Source organism: Papaver somniferum, chromosome 6 (genome assembly GCF_003573695.1).
Source record: "Papaver somniferum cultivar HN1 chromosome 6, ASM357369v1, whole genome shotgun sequence".
Taxonomy (NCBI): Eukaryota; Viridiplantae; Streptophyta; class Magnoliopsida; order Ranunculales; family Papaveraceae; genus Papaver; species Papaver somniferum.
Genome location: NC_039363.1, coordinates 7,844,523 through 7,861,513, shown reverse-complemented (window position 1 = coordinate 7,861,513; position 16,991 = coordinate 7,844,523). Strand labels below are relative to the sequence as shown.

Genomic DNA, 16,991 nt, shown 5'->3' with positions numbered 1-16,991 from the left:
AAGCTAAATTGGGTTTACCAAGTCTCTTGAACGTGGGCCTTACAGTAGGCGTTATCTCAACATGGCAGTTTGCACTTGCTTGGCGCAGAGAAGGGGAAGTGGAAATTGATCATATAGGTACAATATTGTTATGAATGGAATCATAAATGGATACACTTGTTTGATAAAATCCATGGTCTTCATCACTATGATTACCCTGAGAAATGTATCTCTTTCTGTGCGTTGAAGCTCATGAACTAAATTACAATTGCAAATGTACTTAGGAGGGAAGAATTATATATCTCCAGTTCACAAATAACAGAAGCCTAAAATTTCAGTATATACAGCGTTGGGACCAAGAAAAATTATTATTTTAGCGAAGTTATAAATTTATCGAGTTAAATAACCAAACCTAGTTGAAACCAGAAATTCTATTATTTTAACGAAGTAAATAAATTTATCGAAGTTCTACTGTATATCGTGCTCAAGTGTAGCCACAAAGACTTGTTTACAATTCTTAGTTTAAAACAATCTTTCTGTAAATTTGTAAAAATATTTTTCTTTAACTACTGACACCAAAATTAAAATTTATTTTAATTTATTTTTAATATAGTCCGGAGAGGAAACAAAATAATATCATGATTTTCTTATCTTATACTATCAATCTTTTCTTTTCTCTTCTCTTCATCTTATATATGGCATCGCCATTAGCAACAGATAAGACATGCTATCCACCGAGCCACCCATGTTTTCCAACCCTTAAAGATTTTATGAATGAATTCACCACTCACCCTGCTAGAATTTATATTTAAACAAAAGACTAATCCTGTACCTAACAAGAGATTGTTACATATAATTACTAGTTTTCTCCAACATCTCAGTTTTGGCACATTAAAAACTAGTTTGTAGATTTTTTGCCAGTGTTTAGTGAATTCCATCTAATGAAACTAGAAACCATTTTCCATCCTTTCGGGGAGATTTAAGGTGAGCACCATACAGAAGATTAATATTCTACGCGAAGATTTGATCGTAAAAAAAATTTCCCCCTCGAATGTTCAGTTACGTGTAGTTATTTATATGGCGTGAAAATGGAGTATGGATGCGCTTGGTTCGATTCACACCTGCTTTCATTAGTGCTCATGATGATTGAATGCGGAATAGCTTGGAAAAAAATTGTAAATGGGACATATTTAATTTGGAGGGAAATAATGAATTTGAGGAGGGACGGATTGCGGGGAGGGAAATGTAATTTTAGGGAAGGGATTGATTTTTCAAAAGATGAATGAAATGTCTAAAATATCCTACTGATGAAATATTCCATCTCTTGTCTCAAAACACGTTAGAACATTTTGTGGATGATTACTTCGCCAAATATTCATTAGCAAGATTGATAACAGGGGTACCAGATTAAGGGGGTGTACCAAACTATAATAACACAAAACATATTTTCATATAAGATAAAACAATTTTTTCCTTGGTTTGGTACACCCCACCAAACCTGGCATCCCCCGTTAGCAGCCTTGAATATTCAGTACTAGAGAAATCAGAAATGTTCATGTATTCACACAGAACCTAAAAGTAGGAACATATATGGTATGAACCAACCTATCTTTTACTACTAAGAAATGTAACCAAGTCATCTGTACGTCCAATGAACAGAGATAGGTTACCTCTACGACAATTTTCCCTGTGATCTAAGATGGTAGTTTAGGTCCATTAGACAATGTTGAAGTGACAATTGATGGTGATGATGTTCTCAAACAAAAATACGTAGCATTAACAGTGAATATGTGTAGTGTACAGACTAACCTAGCTACACTCAAATATCCAAGTAACAAAAAAACATCACTATAATTCATTTTGGAAAATCTTGCAATCCCCAACCATCATCTTCGCCCATTTTTAAGTGACACAACCGAACAGTGACATCAGACAGTGTCGTCGTCCCCAAATTGTGTTGCGTTTATAGGATTAGCTTTTTCAAGAATATTTGATATGATATCTCACTCGAATCTATTGCTCATCGCCATCAGATCTAACTCGAATCTAACAAAGTTATTGAAATTCGCTTTTTAGAAGAAAAAAAGGGTTAGCGTTTTATAGGCAGTAGTTCGCAAAGATGTACAGTTAAATCAGTAACGGTATTTAAAAAAAAAATTACTACTTTGGTTTTGTTTTTCTTTTGACCGGCATTGACCTGAATTTTGACTATATTCTTCCCTCCTCAAATCCATTCTTTCCCTCTCAATAACAGGACTCTTAATTTGCCAAAAACTGTGCGACTCGCCAACATACTGAACTATTTAATCCATTCGTTTCTTTCTTTTTTTTTTTTTTTTTTTTTTATAAGCAAACGAAATTTAATTCATTCAATGAAGCAGAGGAAATTTGTAGCCACATTATAAATTTTTGTGGGGAATAGGATAGATTCTGGGGCGATGTGATAGACTTTGCTATATGATCGTTGTTTTCCATTTCATCTTTGTGTGTGAAATGCAGTTTAACCCTTTAGGAAACACTAGAAAAACTGCCAACTGGTACGAGCCAGTACTTACCTATATGAGAGATTCGAATAAATACATAACTTCAAAACATGATGGATTTAACAACCAAGACAATTGCATCAGCACATGAAGCTTGAACATTCAGATCATTTAATGCCACAAGCACAATGGCGAAAAATATTATCAACCAAGTAGCTAAACATTTTGTGGACATCCTCAAAATTGCGCAGACCTCAATTGAGCGGCACCATAATTATTCCCCTGCGAACAGTCTCCATCCCCAACCGGCCATTTCTATTCCCGTCACCTAAACTTGTCATTTCTTTTGCAGAATCAGAAGACTCCCGACATCATTGTCATCAGAGCAACTAGTTTTACATCTCCAAACAACCAGCTAAGACAGATGTCATTATCATTATTTACTTATCAAAACCAATTTCTAATTGAAGCACCCATAGGTATATAATATATATCATGGTCGGGTTCATCTTAAAAACATATTCCTGGTTCTCATAAGCTAAAATTTGTTGTGGTTTATAAATTTTTTGTCAGCTTAAAATCAAAAGCGGTGCTCATAAAATTACAGATCCATGGTCTTTTTCAAATTGCAAATGCACAATTGCTGATGTAGTACTTGCAATAATTCAACCAAAACCAGAAATAAGAAAAAAGAATTAAAAGATACTGAAAATGCAAGATAATTTCAATCAAAGACAAGACCAGTAGTACTAATAACAATCGAGCTAGTAAAAGAAAGATCAAGAAAATAAAAGAGACCCTCTGCAACTAAATACAGAGACAAAAATCAAACCAGTAATCATGAACCTAACTTTGATCTCTCCTCTTGAACTCCAATGCAAAATCAATTTATAACCCTATCTAGATTCAACTTCTTCTACTACTAGACTACTAATAAGCAAAATCATAATAAAACCCTAAATAAAAACACCTTCTTCTTGAGTAAAGTAAATACCCCCAAACAGAAACAATCCCATCAATTCAATCAATCCAAAACACTGGGAGTACTGTAGTGATAAGTGAAATTGAGTCCATCACCAATCTTGAAAGTAACATAAGCATCAACAACTGCATACATAATCTGTGACTGAGTAAGGTATTTCTGATTCCAATTACTCACAATAACATCTCTAGGCCTTTCAATTTCTTTAGAACGCAGAACAATTTTATCCAATCCCATCAAATCAAGACTCTTAACTTCCTTCTCCTTCCGAGGATAGTTTTCAGCAACCAAATCCCTAAGATCAACAGCTCTCTTAACATCAAGATTAAACTTCTTCTCAAGCTTACGCGCAACACATTCAATATCAAGTCGAACAAATCTAAGATTATCATCTTCAAGAAACCTATGAAGAGATTTGGGGAGTTGATAACAACGTGAGATCTGAAAAATCAAACACCTAGCGGAGGAGTACCATGAACTAACACAGAGTTTTAGTATTGCAATCGGAGCTTGATTATCATGAGTAGCAGGTTTCCATTCCACATCAAGCGCAACAATGAAACGATGACGAGCCCATCAATTTTCGTTTTTGGCACAACGATCTAGAGAGTCTTTGTAATCACTGTAAAGCTGTTGAATCCAGTGATCAACTGTTGCAGCATCCTTTGTTACAACCGTTTTGATTTGCTTAGCACCATGGTTGTATCTTTCAAATCCAGTGACAGTTACAGTGTAAACATCTTGTGTGTCTGGGTAAAAGTTTGGAAGAGTACGGATGGAAACTTGCTGGTTTGTCATGGCGAATCAGTGGTTTTGAACTTAAACAGTGGTTTTGAAGTTGAAGAGTGGTTTTCTTTTGTTTGTTGCAGAGAAGAAGAAGAAATTTAACCAAAATGGGGAATGGTGGTGGTGGTATACAGCTGGTCTGGTATTAGTGGTGGGTAAGAACGGATTTCAGATTAAAAATAAATCAAACAGAAATATTTACATTAACGTCCGTAAAAGTTGAGTAATCTGACATTACTTGGATCATAAGACTATGTGGAATGTTAAGGTATAGCAGGTTCTACGCCAAATGGGTGTGTTTTTTGATTGATTGATGGGTAATTGTTACCCTAACCTTGACTTTGACCACTGTACATTACCTTTGTATGATTGTATCACGAGTCGTGAAAATTCACTGCCAGTAGTGTTTTTTTTTTCTTTCGTTGTTTGAAAAAATTTCCGAGGGTAAAGTCAACAAAGGAAAATGATTAGTGAACTGGAGTTTTTATCCCATGTTTTTTACTGTGTGAGAGGGTGGTGACTGGTGAGACCAATCACACCATTCAAAACTAAGGCTTTGCCACTTTTGTATCCATTATAGGCATGGCAAAGTGGCACACTGGTTAAATCGTAAATTTGCCACTTAGTCAGGTCAGGTCAAGTTTCTACTGAGAGGTCGGTGTAGTTCGCCGGTCGGCTTTGCTTAAATTGACATCGGTTTGCATTCGGTCGGTCGGTCTAGTCTTCATCGTTCAACAAAATTTGATCTAACGGCCATAAATTCCCCCCATAAATACCATATCCCACTTCCATTTTAAACTCACCCCTTCTCTTCTCTACTCTTCACACTTCTCACATTTGTTAAAATCTGAAACAAATTTTGGCCTCCAACTCTTTCATTCACTTGTATTGTGTGGGTTTTTTTTAATATGTCTCAATCTAATTCTCAACTGAGTAAAAGTAAGAAGATTAGGGATCCAAAATTTACCTTGGCCGAAGATGAAAGCATTTGCAGAAACTATTTGTAATTGGGTGCAAATTAATGAAAGAACACTATTATGATGAATGGATGTTTGATGTGCAAGAAGGATGAAGAATCAAATCCCCACATTTTCCTACTTTATGAAACTACAACGTTAGTTTGGCATTATTTCCTGAGTTTATATAGTCTAAGTTGGGTTTTCAAGCTTCGGTTTAGGAACACAATCGGGGAATGGAAGAAAACGAAGACAAATTGCTCTCGCCTTAGAAGGAAGAGAATTTGAGATATTTACCCTTTCGTTATATGGTAGGCTATTTGGATAGAGATAAATGCTTGTTTAATGAGAAGTACAGGAACCTGGACTCTATCATTGACCGAGTAAAGGTTTATAATGTGTGGGCACATATATTTTTCAGGGTTTCTTTTTGGATACTGTTTTGAATGACTGGGATGCAGTCATGCGGTAGTTGTAATTTATTTATTTTTTTCGAAAACTTTACTATAATTGAGTTTTTTTTTGTTTCTTTTGTTTCTTCTAATATATTGTCCTTCTTGAGTAAAAACAAAACATTATCATGTACACTACTTTATTCTTGACCAGGTATTTTGTTTCAAACTACTATAGGTGGGTAATAACATTAGTGATGACGAGTGTAAAATTTATCGGCCAGACGAATGGTAAACATTTTTTTAAGAAATATAGACCATAAATAAAATAGTTAAGTTAGTGGGAGAATTTTTATTTGGTTTTGATTATCTTGTATTTTGGTGTTTTTGGTAATTTTATGAGCAATCATGTAATTATTATTCTGGTTTGAATGAATTGAAATGTAATTTTACCAAAAATAAATAAATAATAATAATAATTAAAAAAAAATACCGGAAGTGTTACCGATCAAATACATTTTACTTTTGCATTTTGTTTGACCGGCCATCTTGGTATAAGACGTGCGAAAACAAGAAAACATACACATTTTATCTTGCTTATTGATACACTGGATCATCCGGTAGGTTCTATTAAAAGGTGGAAACCGTCGAACTTGTAAAGTTAACTTCGTCAACTTTGGCCTAAGTTAGCGGCGTAAGGTGGCGTAAGAGCGCTATCAACAGGTGGAAACCGTCGATCTTTCCAAATGAACTTATCCCCGATATCTTAAAAAAATCCGATCTTGAATTTTTCCTAATGCCGGCCCATATGATCGAACGCCCGTTGATTGACTACAAGTTTCCATGCTACATTAGCCAGTATCATTTTCTTGAGGTATTTGAAACCTAAGCCCCCTTTTAGCTAAACATTTTGTTGACATCCTCAAAATTGCCGATATCAGGCCGTCCGTGATACGGAAGAAAACTACTATTTGCTGCTGCAATATCAACTTGACTGTAGAGAGCTGCACTATACCCAGCGTAGTCTACGCATCAAGCCCATGTTGTGACCATTAAAACGGTCTCCATTCCCATCACCTAAACTTGTCATCTATTTTTGCAGGATCAGTATGACAAGAAGACTACACGCACTCCAGGGATTTCTAAAATAAACACTCCAATATTTAAAGCACACAATATATCTTTGTTGTCTATAAAGTTTCTGCCATCCTAAATCCAAAGAAATTACAGATCCTGGGTCACGGCAATTGTTTGCTTGAGCAGTAGTTGCACATTTACTTGCAACAACAATTCATCAAAAACAGAAACAAGAAAGTTAAAATGCTAAGAGAAATTTTTTTCACTACTCTCCAGAATTTCAATCAAAAACTACTAGACTAGTACTAATAACAATGGAGTAAAAGAGAGATCAACAAAACAAAAGAGACCCTCTGCAACTAAATAAATACAGAGACGAAAATCAAACCAGTAATCATGAACCCTATAACTTTGATCTCTTCTCTTGGACTCCAATGCAAAATCTAGATTCTAATAAGCAAACTCATAATAAAACCCTAACCAACAACACCTTCTTCATGAGTAGATACCCCAAACAACAAGAATCCCATCCAATCAATCAATCATCAATAAGGTAATCGAGTTCTTCACCGATATTGAAAGTAACATGAGCATCAACAACTGCATACATAATCTGTGGTTGAGTAAGGTATTTCTGACTCCAATTGCTCACAATAACATCTCTAGGCCTTTCAATTTCCTTAGAACGCAGACAAATCAAGACTCTTAATCTCCTTCTTCTTCTCAGGATAGTTTTCAGCAACCAAATCCCTAAGATCAACAACTCTCTTAACAGAAAAATCAAAGTCCTTCTCAAGTTTACGAGCAACACATTCAATATCAAGTCCAACAAATCTAAGATTATCATCTTCAAGAAACCTATGGAGAGATCTGGGGAGTTGATCAACAACGTGAGATCTGAAAAATCAAACATCTAGCGGAGTACCGTGAACCAACACAGAGTTTTAGTATTGCAATCGGAGCTTGATTATCATGAGTCGCAGGTTTCCACTCCACATCAAGAGCAACGATGAAACGATGATTTTCCCATGAACCTTTTTCGGTTTTGGCAGCACGATCTAAAGTCTCTTTGTAATCACTGTTTAATCCAGTGATCAACTGTTTCAGCATCCTTGGTTACAATCGTTTTGATTTGCTCAGCACCATGGGTGTAGCTTTCAAATCCAGTGACAGTTACAGTGTAAACATCATGCGTGTCTGGGTAGAAGTTGGGAAGAGTATGGATTGAAGCTTGCTGGATTGTCATGGCGGATGAGTGGTTTTGACCTTGAAGAGTGGTTTTGTTTTCTTTGTTGCTGTGGGTGGGAGTTGCAGAGAAGAAATAAGAGACCGAAATGGGGAACGGTGGTATACAGCTGGGGTCTGGTATTATAGCGATAAAGAACGGATTTCAGATAAAAAAGTAAATCAATCAGAAAATGGACAGTTTATTGTTACATTCGCATCCGGAAAAGCTGAGTACAATCTTGGATCATAAGAAGACTACGAAATATTACGGTATATCTGATTCTAAGCATTGATCGACTGATGTTACCCTAACTTTGACTTGACAATCTGTTGACTGGACTTAACAGGGTACATTACCTTTGTAATATCACGAGCCACGACAACTCAAAACAAGAAACAGGAAGTAAAAATGCACATGTTTTAGTCAAATTTACCAACAGTAAAGTTTGGATTTATGTTGTTGTTTGAAAAATATTCTGAGGTCAACAAACGAAAATTATCAGTGTACCGGAAATTTTATCGGGTGCTTTTTACTTTATGAGTAGTCAAAATACTCAATAGGCAACATTCGTAGATCTTTGGGTGTTGCTCATCCGAATTTGAAATTTAGTGATCCTTATTCTGGTTGGCTTGGGTCCGATACGGTCCATTGGGCATAAGTCTGGGCTAGCATATTGTGCTCAGCGTAATCGGCCGTTGCTGCTGCGCTCCCCTTTGCAGTTTCCGAGGATAGAGGGTGGAGGAGTAGGGGAACTTTAAAAAAAAAAAAAAAACTTAGGCAGTGCCTAAAGAAGGTGATACATAGTTGTGCAAGTGGTGTCATTGTTTGGACAAACATCAGACCCACTGTTAAGATTCTTACAGACGATAGCCATATTTAAAGCTTGCAAGTTTTGGGTTCTATGAAGAAGTTTAAGACCCGTTAAGACAAAAGTTACATGTTTAAGGTGATTTCTTCATTCAAAAGCTGTCTTTCCCCGTGGAAGATCCTGCTTAATCTTCCTTTGATGGCTTTGATGTAAAGAGCATTGAAGTGTTCCAGGATTTCATTTGCTTCAGCATGTATCTCGATATTCATGTGCTGCTTTTCCTCCTCCCAACCAAAGGCTAGTTATGCTCCTCCTGTGGCTCCTTTTGCTCCCCATTGGCATATGTGTCCTCTGCTATCAACATAGTTTCCTGCAAAATCAGTAACAGTTAGGGCTGAAAAAAACTGATAACTGTTAGGATCCTGTATAGTGCAAATTTTGATTATGTAACCATAATACTGCTTTTGTTGAGGGATCCCAACATGACTACCAGTTTCTGCTCTTAGGGAACCGATATCGGAGAGAAACCCCTGAGTATTCAGGGAATGGTTAGGAAAATTGTGAATTCTGTTAAAGTCACATAGATGTTGTTGAATGGTAAGGGGGTTTTTTTTAGCATTGGGTTTTGAAAAACTAGATCACATCTAGCCTTCCAAATAAACCATCAAGTAGTTGCATAAATGCTGATGTTTTCACTGGTACTGATATGTTGAAACCAAGTATTGAACTAGTCCATGAAAAGTGTTTGATGGTTAAACAAATCATGGCTTTCACCTAGCATGTGCTATTAAACATCAGTAGCAGCTGGGAAGTTAAGAAACAAATGTGTCATTGTCTCCTCCCCACTTTTGCATATTTTGCATATGGGATCAATATAATGAAGAATACTTGCAGTTTTTGCATTAGTAGGGAGGATTTCATGAGCACATTTCCAGAGAAAGATTTTGACAGCAGGCGGAACTTCCAAATTCCATATAGCTCCCAAGTCTCTTGTAGTTTGGTCATTTCTGTGAAGATTCTCTCTTTTGGCTTTGTACAAAGCTTTAACAGAGAATTTCCATGTGTTGTTGAGGCTCCATTGCATACTATCCTCTTCCCTGGGGTGTATAGCAAGGTCATAGATAGCTTGAGCAATATCAGGAGTAAATATTTGTTGAATAAGCTGAATGTTCCATTCCTTTTGATCTGTCATCAAGTGAGATAAAATTTGAATATCATTGGAGCAGTTGGAAGGTTTTGTGAGCTTGACAGTTGAATTTGGTATCTATATATCTTCCCAGATTCTTATTTTGTTGTCATTGCCTATTCTCCAGGAACAGTTTTGCTGAATGTTCTGAATCCCTTCAAGAACCCCTTTCCATATCTAAGAGTCTCCATCTTTAGCTTTGGTATTCATGTTAAGCACATTTCTTCCTATTAAGAATTTAGCACTACAATTGGAACAATAGAGAATCTTTATCCTGTTCCAATCTCCACCCTATTTTTGTTAACATGAAGTTATTGAATAGTTCCATATTCATGAATCCCAGACCACCAAGCTCATTAGGTTTGCAAACAGATGTCCAAGCTTTAGGGTAGTAACCTGTGGGATTTTCCAAGTTTTCCCCCAGAAGAAATCCCTTTGTAACTTGTTCATATCTTGACAAGTTTGCTTTGGTATTCTGAAACAGTTCATTTGGCAAAATACTGGCTGTTGAAGTAACAAATTTTATTAACACTTCTCTTCCAGATGGGTTTAGAGGAGAGTTCTTCCAACTTGAGAGCCTTATCTTCATCTTATACACTCCTGGTCTGAAAGATTGAATCTTGCTTCTATTAGTGAACAGAGGAGAGCCTAAATATTTGTCATTTAAGGGTAAAACTTGAACTCCTAACATATTGCATATAGAGGGCATTAGAGCCGGATCTGTGTCTTTGCTGAAGAAGGAACCATATTTGTTGGCGTTGATAAGTTGGCCAGAGGTTTCTCCAAAAATATTAAGGATATCCTTAAGATTTTTGGCTTCAGTAGTGTTGGCTTTGCAAAAGACCATACAATCATCAGCAAAAAGAAGATGATTTATTGATGGGGCATTTTTGCATATTTTTATTCCAAAGATAATTTCCAGGTCTTCAGCATGAGATAGAGTTCTAGAAAGAGCTTCCATACAGAAAATGAATAGGTATGGGGATAGAGGGTCCCCTTGTCTGAGCCCTCTTGAGGGTTTGAAGAAAGTATCTGGAGAGCCATTTATAAGAACAGCTGCAGAAGTGGTGGAGATGCATTGCATAACCTTGTTGCACCAACCAGAGTTGAAGCTGATGTGATTTGTAGATAGTGGTAAAAGTGGTTCAATTCTCAGACTTGTGAAGGATATTCATTAGACTTAAATCCTAATATTAAAATACAAAACTCACTAAAAATTATAGCAAACTCAATCAAAGATGATATCAATACTAAAAAAAACACTGAAGCTAAGATTCCACTATTTTCCAAGTTCAAATTGATTAAACCAATACTTATATTTATGCAATTTTCTTGTTTAATTTGATTCTAAAATATTGCAACAAGTAGATTTTCAAAAGTAATAATTGTAAATACCAAGTATGAAGCATCAAAAGTCTTAAAACTAAGCATACTCCATCAAAATAGATCACAATCACTCAAATAAAAATCATATTCAACAATATTTCAAGGCAAATAATCATATAATTATTGCAAATAAAAAGATATAATAGAATATACCACTTTTTGTTGGAAAAATAGATTCCTCAATCGCCTCAACAAATGGGGTTTAGCTCCTCATATTAATCATGATCTCAAAATATGTGTTTGTTTCTCAAAAGATGATTAAAAGAATGAAAAGTAATAACACAGACTGTTTGCAACAGTGTATTGGTGTTGCAAAACAGCTGTTACAATGGAACTGTTACAGAAAAACTGTTGCTTTGTCGTTGATTTTAAGACCCTAGAATAAGACTGCCCTGAACAGCTTAATGTTCTTCAGCTGTTAAACAGCGACACTTTTATGCGACTGTCTACCGAGGGTCAATGTTCTTCGCGTTCTTCTTCTTCAACAGCAGCAGAAGCAGAAACAGAGTTTGGTAAAGCTCTGATTTCTTCTCCTCTGGCTCTCCTTAGGTTCCCAAACTCTCGACACCTCTTCTATATGACCCAAGACATCTATTTATATCAAAAATACCGATAAATCTCTCCCAAATCTTCCAAAATCTCTTTCCTTCTCTTCACGACCAAGTTACGACAATTTCTTGTTTTAGGACTTCTACGCATTTCTGAGCTTTCCTTTTTATTCTAAACTCTTCCTTAGATAGATACAAATCTTTGGGAAGGTTTACAGCGTTTTAATCACTCTAAAATTCCCTAAAATAGGTCACACACGTGACTTTCCATATTTTCTTGTTGTGAGAAAAATCCGTCGTTTGAGCCCATTCTAATCGATTTAAACACCCATATCATATTCCTAGACCCATAAGGAGACTATCCTATGAAAATCAGAGGTTTAATCGACCTCAAACTCCTTCAAATCACGATTGCCAAAACTTCTCTTTAACTGCATTTTTTTTCACGCCAAAATCCTTTTTTTTTAATGTTGAAGATGGTTGCCCCTTATCCGACAACTTTTCGAGTCAATTTTTTCCAAAAACGTTTATTAGCCAAAAACACCAAAAAATAAATAAAACACCATAATAAGTACAAAAATGAGCCCTAACAATATATAGAATCGAGACAAATCGGACACAAAAATGTGTCTATCAAAGCCTATTTTTGTCATAATGAAATGGAGAAATTTCCAGTCAACTCTATCAAAGGCTTTGCCATATCAATCTTGATCCCCATACTTCCTTTATTACCTTTGATACCTCTTTTGGTTCTCATGGAGTGAATAATTTCATGGGCAATAGATATGTTGTCAGTAATTTGTCTTCCAGGTATAAAAGCAGACTGGTAAGCTGAAATGATTTTATTTAGATATGGTTTCATTCTTTGGGCTAAGAGTTTGGATATGATTTTGTAGGTGGTGTTGCAGAGGCTAATGGGTCTTAAGTGACTAGGACAAGGGTTGTCAATTTTGGGTATCAGGGATATGAAGGTAGTATTCATTTCTTTGAGAAGATCCCCAGACATGAAGAAATGTTGTACCATTTTAACCAAGTCTTCTCCCACAATATCCCAGTTGTATTGAAAGAAGTTTGGTGGGAAACTATCTGGACCTGGAGCTTTATCTTTAGGCATACTGAAAAGAATTTCCTTGACCTCTTGTATGTCTGGAATTCTGTTGGGATTGTTGTTGTCAGAGTTGGTTATGGAGGTTAGGATGAGGTTGATAATTTCATGGTTCAAAGCAGGAGATTCAGCAGTGGCCATCTTGGTGAAATGGTTGGTGAAGCATTGTTATATTTCTTGGTAGTCCTCAGTCCAGTTTCCATCACTATCTTTTATAGAGTCAATTCTATTTCTTCTTATTCTGCATTTTGCAGCTCTGTGGAAATAATTAGTATTCTTGTCCCCCAACTTTATGAATTAATCTCTGCTTTTGGTTTTCCAGAATTTTTATTCTATGTCTTGCCAATCTCTGAGAACTTGCATTGCATCTTTTATAGCTTCACTTATGTCCTGTTTGAAGTAGTTTCCTTGTAGCCAGTGAAGATGTTGTTCACTTTCTTCAATGTTAGACTTGATATTGCCATAAAATTCTTTATTCCAAACTTCTAGTCTCATCTTAATGTCTTTAATCTTTCTGGCTATAAGAAAAGCACTAGAACCAGATAAATTTCTCTGCCAGCATTCAGCAATGATGTCCTTACAATCCTTATGATCCAGCCAAGGACCAAAGAATTTGAAAGGGATTTTACCAGTAGACCATGTAGAATTAGTGATAAGAAGAATAGGGTGATGGTCAGAGCCAATAGCTAGCTAGAAGATTAGTGATAGTGGAATTTGGATACAGGAGCAGCCAGGATTAAGTGGAAAGTCCTTTATCCAGTCTCTGCTCAGTAAGAGCAGGACCACTTCTCTTATTAGACCAAGTGAAAGGGCAGCCTGTACTGCCTAAATCATTCAGATCCAAATCAATGATTTTGTTACTAAAGAGATTTGCTTCAACACTGTCAAGAGTTTGGGTACTGTATTTTTCATTATCATGCAAAATCAAGTTGAAATCTCCAATGACCAACCAAGGTAAAGAGTGTTTAGCAGCTGTGTACTCCATAGTATTCCAAGATTGAATTTTATCCTTAGTCTCATAAGGATTTCCATAGTAACCAGTAAATAACCAAGAAGGGCCACTAGTAGGCTTGATTATAGCATTGATATGGTTGATGGAGTAATCCATAATTTCAACATCTAGATTGTTCTTCCATATCATTACTAGGCCTCCAGCTGTACCTCTAGCCCCTCCAGGGTTAACATGCCAATAGTTCTGAATATTAAGTTGTTGCATAGTTTTTATAAGTTTTCCATGTTTCTGTTTAGTTTCAGAGATGAAACAGATGTCAGGATTGAATTTGTTCAGCATGTCATTAAGGTATTCTTGGTATGTTTTTTACCTAGCCCTTGGCAGTTCCAAGCTATTGAAATGGAGAACTGCCAGAAATAGGAAACTGAGGGATATTTAGAGAGAAGCCTTCTAGCTAGGGGGTCAAAGTAAGATATCATGCAACAATATGAAGAATTATAGTAGCAGTGCTTATAATACTGTTTACTATGAGAGATGGTAATGAGATATACCTCAGGATTAAATGTGTTGGTTCCAGAGTCCCCGTTAGCCTTTTGGGGAGTGCTTGAGTCCAAAGGTTCAGCATAGTTGTCAGGGTAATCCTTGAATCTTTTGGCGTTATCAGCTATATTAGTTTCCATAGTTCCTTCAGCAGGATTTGATTGTTTCCTCTTAGGCATAGATTTAATCTTTCCAGTTCCATAAGAAGAATCAGGGTTAGTGGTTGTGGTTTTTTCAGCAAAGACATGAATTGTCTTCCTAGCTTTCCAAGCCTGCTTTTTGAGCTTGGATGTTTCAACCTCCATCCTGTCATTGATTTGAGACAAAGTTGGTAAAGCTTAAGGCGGAACAGCTGGGAAGAAGATAGTTGGATATAGATATTTGGGGGGGGGGGGGGGGGGGGGGGGGGGGGGGGGGGGGGGGGGGGGGGGGGGGGGGGGGGGGGGGGGGGGGGGGGGGGTTAGTGTTAGGTGGATGAGAGTATTTCGTTCTGGATGCTTCCTTGAACTTTATCTTGGATTTATGATTCTTGTAATTGATGGATATTTTCTTCGAGAGTTCAAGTTTCTTGTTCCTTATTTGACAAGCAATGACATCAGGGTGGGGTGAGTCAGGATCAACTTTAGAAGAAGCTCCAAAAGTGAGATGTTTGGAGGATGAGGGAGCAAACTTTGCAATAGGATTCTCTAAATATTTCTGCTTAGCATTTCTCATTTTGGTTTCAAAGATTGCTGCAACATCAGTATCAGTGTACCCTCTATGGATGACATTTCTCCCTTCTTGAACAACTTTTTGATAGGCAGTTTGGGGTGGTGGTAGTGGTTGTGGAGTTGGTAGGTTTTATAGTTAGTGTAGTGAGATTTTGAGGGTGTAGGTGGCATGGGACAAGGAGGAGAAGGGTGATCTAGGATTCTACAGACTTTGCAGAATCTAATACCATTGATATCATAAGCAAATTCAAGCCAATGAGAGATAGTTGGTGTTTCAAAGGCTTTAATGCCAGACTTTAAAGGTCTATTAACATCAATTGTGAGCTTGACTTCTAGGTTTTTCTCAAATATGTCTCTCCCATATGGTCTCTTAGAAGTTTGATATACTCCAACAGGTTGCAGGGTATTTTGGATATCTGATATAATATGGGTTGGGATTCTTTTGATGAGGAGCTATATCATAACCTTGGTGAATTGTTCTTCAAGAATTAAATCTGTACCTCCCTCTGGAACTCCAACCAACACCATAAGCTTATCAAACACTCTTATAGTTCCTCCATTTCTAAGTGTTGAATAGTCTTCTTCATGGGTGAGTCTGAGAATGTAATAATTCCTTCTCCTGTTCCAAATATCCAGCTCAACTCTGCCATTGAATTCCCAGTTGTTGTTGATGAATTGCTAACTCTGGATGTTTCAAAACAAATATTGCTGCAAAGCTTCCTAATGAATCACCATTTTCAGTCTAGAGATTGTTTTGTTCTGACATTTTCAGGGTTTAAGAAAACCTTGGGGTAAAGATCTTCTTCAGGCATATTGAGGGTTTTGTTCATCTGAGCAACAAGGTTTTCAATGGAAGGAGTTGAAGAGTTTGAAGAGGAAGCCATTTGTGTAGATATTATGAGAGAGTTAAGAAGTATTCTCCAGTAGATATAGTGACCACTGTGTAATTTGGTGAGATAAAGCCAGCAATAATGATGGGAGGAATCAGACCAGGCTTTAATTTGAAAAATATTCTTCATCCTGTCAGCAAGACAAAAGCTTTGTAGGTATCTGGTTAATTTGTGGGTTGTCCTCATGACAATTCTAAATGGTTTAGATGAGTAGTGGTCAATGGGTGGGGTAAGACCATTGCAGTAATTTGATTTTTCCTGGTTGGCTTGATGTTTCTCCTCTGTGTACTGGTGACTGTGACTTAAATTGTGGAAAATGTTGTTGGTGTTGATGGCTAATGGGGTCTGGCTCAGATTCCTGCACAAAAATTGAGTTATAATGCAAATTAGTTTGTTGAGATTATTACCTTGTCTTTCCCATTGGGGGTAGCAGATAGTAATTTCATAGCCTTCATAATGTCTGGTATCCTTATCAGTGCTCCAGCAAGAGTTATTATAATCCAAGCATGTGATGGTGATATGACTATCTTTAATTTGAAAGTTTGTCACGGGATGATAGAGTTTTTTGTCGTAATGGTATAAGCTGATTTTGACAGAGTCCTTGTACTTGCGGATGGGGCTGACTGAGATAGAAATGTTTACTTTGGCCAGCAGGACTAGCAGGAGAATTTTCCAAAACCTGGTCAAATCAAGCCAAAATAGAAGGGCCTTACTCAGCCTAAAGAAGTTAGTATGGCTTGAGTGAGGAAAGTTTGAGTTTTATAGGCTTACTTTGTTTTTTGGCTTGAGCTTGAAAACAGAATTCAAGATGAGTGGAATAGTTTTTACCTTTCCCTTGTGCTGCACAATTACCTTGTTACTGAATGTGATTTGAGTAGTTCTTGGGGTATAAAATTTTGACATACACCATACCTCAGGCCGAGTTGGCCCCTTAGCTGGCCCCTTTGAATGTGACTCAGCTTGCATTGGATTGGAAGGGGGCT

General features: G+C 36.8%; 1 protein-coding gene across 1 annotated transcript; it reads right to left on the bottom strand.

The window, feature by feature from the left end:
• Window positions 1-3,486: 3,486 nt before the first annotated feature.
• On the bottom strand, window positions 3,487-4,242 carry LOC113290418 (Werner syndrome ATP-dependent helicase-like). The gene is made up of 2 exons (XM_026540027.1): window positions 4,096-4,242; window positions 3,487-3,885 (listed from the first exon to the last, which is right to left on the bottom strand). Exons 1-2 carry the CDS (start codon window positions 4,240-4,242, stop codon window positions 3,487-3,489), a joined length of 546 nt encoding a protein of 181 aa, XP_026395812.1.
• Window positions 4,243-16,991: the final 12,749 nt, after the last annotated feature.